Raw genomic sequence first — 7,702 nt, 5'->3', positions numbered from 1 at the left:
TTAAACTTTACAGGCTAGGGAGATTTTTAAAAAAATCATAATTCTTTGATTGTCTTTTTTTCAGCACAATGGTTTAAAATCATCCAGCTGGTTAGAAAAATGTCAGCATTGTCCTCACATGAAACATTGATCCACATGGGCACTGACACATTTCAGCTTCAATATTTGACATCAGATCAATCTTGCCTTCTCCTGCATTAGCAGCCCAATATTCAGGCCTGCAGACTGGAGGCTGCTGCACCTGGCTTTTTGCCATACAGGCTGACCCTCCCTAATTCAAAAACCTGGAATCCCAAATGCCCTGGCATCTACAATGTTTAGAGCACTAACCTCATGCCACAAGTGAAAAATTCCACGCCTGACCTCATGTATTAATCTGTTTCCATGCTGCTGATAAAAACATACCCAAAACTGGGAAGAAACAGAGGTTTAATTGGACTTACAGTTCCACATGGCCGGGGAGGCCTCAGAATCATGGCGGGAGGTGAAAGTCACTTCTTACATGGTGGCAGCAAGAGGAAAATGAGGAAGAAGCAAAAGCAGAAACCCCTGATAAACCCATCAAATCTCGTGAGACTTATCCACTATTAGGAGAACAGCACAGGAAAGACCGGCCCCCGTGATTCAATCACCTCCCCTTTGGTCCCTCTCACAACACGTGGGAATTCTGGGAGATACAATTCAAGTTGAGATTTGGGTGGGGACACAGCCAAACCATATCACCTCATGTGACAGGTTGCAGTCACAATGTAACCAAAATTTCGTTACATTTACAAACTATTAAAAATATTGTATAAAATTACTTCAGGCTATGTGTATATAAAGCATGAATTTATTTTGTGTTTCAACTTGGGTAGCACCTCCAAGATGTCTCATTATGTATACGCAAATATTCCAAAATACGAAACAATAAAACACTCAAAACACTTCTGGTACCAGGCATTTCGAATAAGAGAGACTCCACTTGTACCAGCTCCGTATCCCACGGCTTTTGCAAAATCTCTATGGCCTGGTGCTAAGGGACCTTTTGGGTTTAAAGCACTGCTTGTGTTGCTGATTCTGAAAGGGTTAAAGGGAGAGTAATCATTGATGGTGTCCCACAGCCATGCCCAGCAGCCTGTCAAGCACAGGGAGGTTGAGAGAGAGAGCGGGTGGGTCCAGGCGCGGCCACCCCTTCACTACCAAGCGTGCACTCATCCCAAGAGCCGCCACCCCGCACCCACCAGGAACTGATCAGGAAGGAACAAGAAGGACGTGGCTCTGTCCTCAGGGAACTTGGGGATAAATAACATATGCAATTAAGATGTAAGACAAAATATATTCGTATAAAGTGCAAAAACACAGGCACATCACTCTCTGCCTTCAGAAGTGAGCGTGCCAGAGCTTGGTGCCTGGGAGTGGCCCGCAGAGGGTTCAGGGCTGCTGTGTGTTCAGGTTGTTCATCTGGCTCTGATGATGAGGGTGAGCGCAGGCTGTGAAAATTCATCAAGCTGATATTTTAAGTGTACTTTCTGTATGTATGTTCTATTTCCATAAAAAGGGAGAAGTGAAAAAAATTAATGAGAAAGAAGGCTTGAGTTACAAAATCAGAAATTTCATCAGCTAGTCTACCTCTCTGCCGCCTTCTTCTCTGCCTGGGGCCTCTGCCAGAGTGGGCAGCACAGGAAGGTGCTGGACTCTAGGTGCCCTGCCGCCCTCAGAAACTCCACATTTCACAAAATGGTCAGATGCCAATGCAAATTAATGACGTAAGTTTGTGTTGCTAAAATGATGACCCCAGGCAAAATAAACTTGCTTAATCCATGCTTTTTCTGGCAGCCTCGTTTACCAAGGCACCAGGTGACACTGGGGTGTGCTGCTGGCCACTCACCTCACATGCTGCCCAGGCTAAGCTTGGATCCCCGGCTGCCCCCAGACCCCACGTGCTGTTGCCTATACTGGGGCCGCCCCATCACCTGCTTGGTGCACTGGTGCTCAGGGCCAGAGGCTGGTTCAACTTCTGTATCACTGTGATGTATTTTCCTTCAGCTTTTTGAAAACAAACTTGTCAAGAAGGAACTAAGATCACGCAGTGTTCCCAGCACTGGTTAATATTAGACTAACACCTGCCCCATGGTACATTTGATTGAACTGTGTTGTGGGGGAGATAACTGTCCTCCCTAAGTTCCCTGAGGACACAGCCATGTCCTTCTTGTTCAGTTCCTGGTGGGTGCTGGGTGACAGCTCATGGGATGAGTGCCGTGCAGGCTGTGGTTGATGGGCTGATGAAGGGGTGGCCGTGCCAGGACCCACCTGTCCTCCCCTCCTTCTCCCTGTGCCATGCAGATGTGGTCAACGGGCTGATGGGCACGGCTGTGGGACCCCATCATTCCCCTGCCCTGCATGACTCTGCTCTCCCAGCTCGACTGCTCACTTCAGACTTCCCTAATGGAAGGAGTTGCCAGATAGAGCAAGTAAAATACAGTGTGCCAGGTAAGTGTGCATTTACAATGACCATGGATTATTTCTTGGCATAATCTAATACATGGTAGTAGAGTAGGGTTGTGTATAGTGTTATCTAAATCTAGTATAAGTTAAGAAATTATCTGTGGTTGATTGAAGTTCAGGTGGACCCAGGTGCCCTGTATTTGCCTGCTGCATGCTAGGGTACTGCCTAGCACACTATGCTGGGCCAAGGTGTGTGTGTCTTAAGGGAAGGGCAGCTTTTCATCGCTCAACTCCCTGAAATTTTTTTAAGGGAGAGGGGACCAAAAAAACCCTTCATTCCCTCAAGTGAAATGTCTCACCCACTGCAATGGCGATAACTCAGAGGGTGAGTGGAATGGATGGAAACCCTTGAAGAACAGATAAGAATTTAGGTGGAGGGTCCTTTGCTCTCTCAGGCAGGTTGGTGGATGCATGGGCTTTGGACAGATGCCTGAAATGGGGTGGATGTCCTGAGTAAGACAGAGTAGGGTGGGTGGTGGGGGGTAGGGGCAGATGGTGAGGGGTAGGTGTGGATGGTGGGGGGTAGGGGAGGATGGTGGGGGGTAGGGGAGGATGGTGAGGGGTAGTATTGGGTGATTGAGATGGGGTGGATGGTGAGGGGTATGGGTGGATGGTGAGGGGTATGGGTGGATGGTGGGGAGATGGATGATGAGGGGTAGGATTGGATGGTGGGGTTGGGGAGGATGGTGAGGGGTGGTATTGGATGGCTGAGGATGGGGTGGATGGTGAGGGGTGGGGTGGATGGTGGGGAGCAGGGGTGGATGGTTGAGTGCAGGGGTGGATGGCTGAGTGCGGTGGTGATGGTGGCACGCAAGGGTGAATGGCAGGAATGGATGGTGTATTGTGGGGATGGATGATGGGGGTAGGGGTGGGGGGGTGTAAGGGTGGCTGGTTTAGTGCAGAGGTGGATAGTGGATAGTGTGCAGGGGTGGATGGGGGCATGGGAGTGGATGGTGGCATGCAGGGGTGGATGGGGAGGGTGAGGCTTGCATCTCTGGTGAGCCTTGAGTGAGACTGGAGCCTGTGGGTTGGAGCTGCTTCATCTACAAGGAGACAGGAGAGTTTTGTGTGGTGTTGACATTGCTATTGTATTATTCTGCCTGGGTTGCTGTCCGTGGACTGGGTAGTTTCAGCTTAAACCACATACATTGATTCGTCACAGTTCTGGACGCTGGAAGTCTGAGATCCAGCGGGCAGCAGGCAGATTGCATTTGGAGGCTTCCAGACTTGCCCAGCAGCCCCTGTCCCTCTATGCTTGTATGCCGAGACAGCAAGCTCTCTGGTGGCTCCTCTTATATGGACAGCAATCCTATTGGCTCAGGGACCCACCCTTATGACCCCATCTAACCTTAACGACCTCCTTACAGGCCCCTGCTCCATGCTGAGGGGTGGGGCTTCCCCTGGGAATTTGCAGGGTGGGAGTGCACAGTTCAGTCCATAGCAACTGTTGAGCAGAAGTTTCTGAAATACTTCTGTCCATTTTCAAAAGCTATCTCACAAGCTCTATACTACATATTCCCTGACTTCAGAGGCTTAGTTTCTAGTTGGAAAAACAAAAGTAAACATCAAAAATAAAAAGAAAGAAGAAGGAAGGAAGGAAGGAAGGAAGAAGAAAGAAAGAAAGAAAGAAGCACAAAGGAGCTACCCTGAAACTCAGAACTATATTTTATTGTTAGGACATTTTAAAGTTTGGATTTATCAATCTGGAGCATAAGTGTACAAATCATTTTATCTAATTAATCTTATTCACTTACATCTTCATCCTATTTATTGAATTTTTAAAAAGTAATGTTGTATTTCTCTTAATATATTTTGTAATTCAGATTTTAATGAATTAGATGAGGCTTGCTAGTGTAGTTCTAAATTAATGAGGTTTGGTTATGATTTGCTTTAGTCACGTGTGAAGGTAGAGGATGAGGGAAAAGTAGGTGTCTCTAAATCAAGACATTTTTACAATCATGATAACTATCCAGTTGAATCATCTTATTTTGTAGACTTGGAGACTGAGTGTACAAAGGGTTAAGTGACATGCTGAAAATTCATTCATTTGTGCATAAATATTTATTAAGTGTCTCCTCGGTGCCAAGCATTATGCTATATGCTAATAAAGCTAAGCCTGGCTCAAAAAGCCAGGCCTTGGATTCTGTAATAAATCCAAGGGTCTTTCTTCTGTTTGTCTTCCTAAGGCTCTTTGTTTAACTTGTTGCAAATTAGACCAGCCTCTCCAGCGGTTGCCACCAAATTCTAAAAGAGAATCCGAAACACTCTGCCTCTGTCCTACCTTGGGATGCTTGTTGACACGGTGTCTGTCTTTGTGCATGGCCGTGAGAAGACTCTCTTGGTCACATGAGGACAATTAGCCTTGCTTCAGCAAGGGCACCACAGCACACTGGGTCCCCAGATGGTGAGACCTGAATGCGCAGTGTCCCCACCCCACCCCCCAGCCCAGTGGGCGTTCCTCCGTGGCTTCGGGAGGCTCTGACTCAGGATAGTAAAAGAAGCTCTAGCCACAAAGGCGTCGCAACAGCAGCCTCCAGGCTTTAGTTACACCCCCCCACCAGTGTGGAAGAAGGCATTCTTCAAATTTATAAATTATAAGAAATCAGAAAATGAAAAGATCAAAATGCTAAATAAACTGGCTTTAAGGAGCTCTCGCTCTGCTCTTGCGCGTGGTAGTGGTGAGAGCGGGGTATCCGAGAACCCTGGAGCTGGTGACTGGGCGACCTCAGCCTAACACCTGCCTTTGAGCCTGTATCCTCGCCAGGTGGCTGGAAGATTAACTGATGGGGATTGGGACAAAGGTCCCCACAGGTGTCTTCTTAGTTTATATTCATTTCCTCATTCCAAGAGTGCTATTTTAGGGCATTTAAAAGTGAAATGGTTCTAATAAGATAAAATTACATTTCCATGTAGACAGAAACAAATTTAATAGAATTTTGTTAAATTGCACCATTATTAAATGTTGAACAAACACCCATTGATGGCCACAGTGCAGCAAGTACTCCGGCAGGGAGTACCAGATACACGGAAACGGATTCTACATTCAAAGATGTCACAATGTCGAAAGGGAAGTAGATTATCTATGCAACTTGTAATCACGGGTGGAAAAACGGAACATGTTTGCAGAGAAATATAAGAAAAGCATCCTAAGAGTTCATAGGAAAAGTCAGACAAATACCAAATTACAAATGAATTCTGTCTTGTTTTTGTTTTCTTTTGTAGACACAGGTTTATTTCAACACTGGGAAGGCTCCATTCCTACTTAAACCCAGCAGGGAACAGGGAGCGGTGTGCAGAGGAGGTGGCCTGCCCGCGAAGCCGGCGCGAAGCCGGCCTTGGTGCCGGGACTGCAGGGAGAGGGCTGTGAGGAAGAGCACAGGCTTCATGCACATTGCACAGAGGAGAAGATTCATGGGGACAGCAGGCACTGGTTAGGCACAGCGGGAAGGTTATCGAAGACAAAACACATTTCTACCCAAGTTTAAATGACCTGCTGTGCCCACAGAGCTTGATCCAGAAGTGCACAGGTAAGTATTTAGCAGGCTGGCCGATGTTGATTTGAACAATCTCAAGAGTGTGCTCTTTAGTGCATTAAACATATGTGACGAGAGCTGAGCACCTTTAAAATCTTAGTAACTTTGGGGTTTGTAAGTGTTGTAGCTCATAGTGTCGGTTAAGGTTAGACATCTCAATCACATGCTGTCTTGGCACCAGCTGTGGACTGTGCTGTGAAAGAGATCTGTGACCTTGCACCCTGAGATCTCAGGCTCAATTAAGAGACAAAACAGGCAATGCAGTATCAGTGCAGATGGGAAAGAGAAAGCAGAAAGTACGAAGAGGGAAAGAAGGAGCACAAAGGAGTTAGCATTAGTCTCTACTGAGCAATTCCTATTCCAACCACGTCCTAAATGATGAGTTGGATCCTAGCAGAAAGGGAACACATGTTATTTTTAACTGATTTTAACTTGATTTATTGTAACCTATTAGGAGCTCTTAACAAATATGGCCCTTTATGTTGTTAGCAAGTGTGTTTGATTTTTGCCACTCTAGGAAGTGAGCTCTGTCCATGTTTTCAGAGTAGAAAGTGATCTATGATACAATGAACTGTTTTTAGCTTCATGAGTTAGAAGTAGGAAGAGGAGAATGTATGAATTTGTTAACTGCCTTTTCCTGTTCAAAAAAAAGCTTTTTCAGCAAAACATAGTCCTTAAGTTTAAAAAGTCAGTGTTTATTATCTGACAGATATGTTTAAATTAGTAAAGAAAACATTACATTTTCATAAACATTGAATGAACATTATGTGAACATTGAGTTTAACTTTTGGTTGTCTCTTGGGAAATTTTTGTCAATTTGAAAAATGATGAAAAGCATCAACAAAAGATGCAAGCAATTGTGTAATCTCGATGTGCTACCGAAGTGGCTCTCTGCTTGGGTATGAGAAAAGCTATCAAAGGAAAATTTGATTTAAGAAAGGAAATCTAGGCCAGGAGCAGTGGTTCAGGCCTATAATTCCAGCATTTGGAGAGGTTGTGGTGGGAGGATTACTTTAAGCCATAAGTTTGAGACCAGCCTAGGCAACATAGCAAGACCTCATCTCTATAAAAATAAAATGGAAAGAAAGAAATGGAATCTAAAATAAAGAAAAACAATATTAATGGCATATCTTACGCCAGATTAAAGGCTTCATTTTGTACTTTCAAAAATTGCCGGCCAGGCGCGGTGGCTCACACCTGTAATCCCAGCCCTTTGGGAGGCCAAGGCGGGCACATCACGAGGTCAGGAGATCGAGACCATCCTGGCTAACATGGCGAAACCCCGTCTCTACTAAAAGTACAGAAAATTAGCCGGGGGTGGTAGCTGTAGTCCCAGCTACTCGGGAGGCTGAGGCAGGAGAATGGCGTGAACCCGGGAGGCGGAGCTTGCAGTGAGCCGAGATCATGCCACTGCACTCCAGCCTGGGCGACAGAGCAAGACTCCGTCTCAAAAAAAAAAAAAAAAAGTTGCCCTCTTTTTTCAAATGATAAATGTACTAACGTAGGGCAAAACACAATGAATGTTTTCTGGATTTTGTTTCAATGTTTTGTACGCAGTAGAATTGGGATCATATGGCATATTGTTGGTTCTCAGTAGGGGGTATATCTAAAATATCAGTGAGCAGAACTTTTTTTTCTTTTTTTGAGACGGAGTCTCGCTCTTTCGCCCAGGCTGGACTGCA

General features: G+C 45.6%; 1 protein-coding gene across 1 annotated transcript; it reads left to right on the top strand.

The window, feature by feature from the left end:
- The first annotated feature begins 2,145 nt into the window (after positions 1 to 2,145).
- Positions 2,146 to 7,190, top strand: LOC101143741 (uncharacterized protein encoded by LINC01558). Its single transcript, XM_019028699.3, has 2 exons — positions 2,146 to 2,472; positions 5,710 to 7,190. Exons 1-2 carry the CDS (start codon positions 2,232 to 2,234, stop codon positions 5,751 to 5,753), a joined length of 285 nt encoding a protein of 94 aa, XP_018884244.1. The 5' UTR covers positions 2,146 to 2,231; the 3' UTR covers positions 5,754 to 7,190.
- Positions 7,191 to 7,702: the final 512 nt, after the last annotated feature.

Source organism: Gorilla gorilla, chromosome 5 (assembly GCF_029281585.2).
Source record: "Gorilla gorilla gorilla isolate KB3781 chromosome 5, NHGRI_mGorGor1-v2.1_pri, whole genome shotgun sequence".
NCBI lineage: Eukaryota > Metazoa > Chordata > Mammalia > Primates > Hominidae > Gorilla > Gorilla gorilla.
Note: the sequence above shows the minus strand (reverse complement) of the source record. Positions and strands in the feature narration are given on the sequence as shown.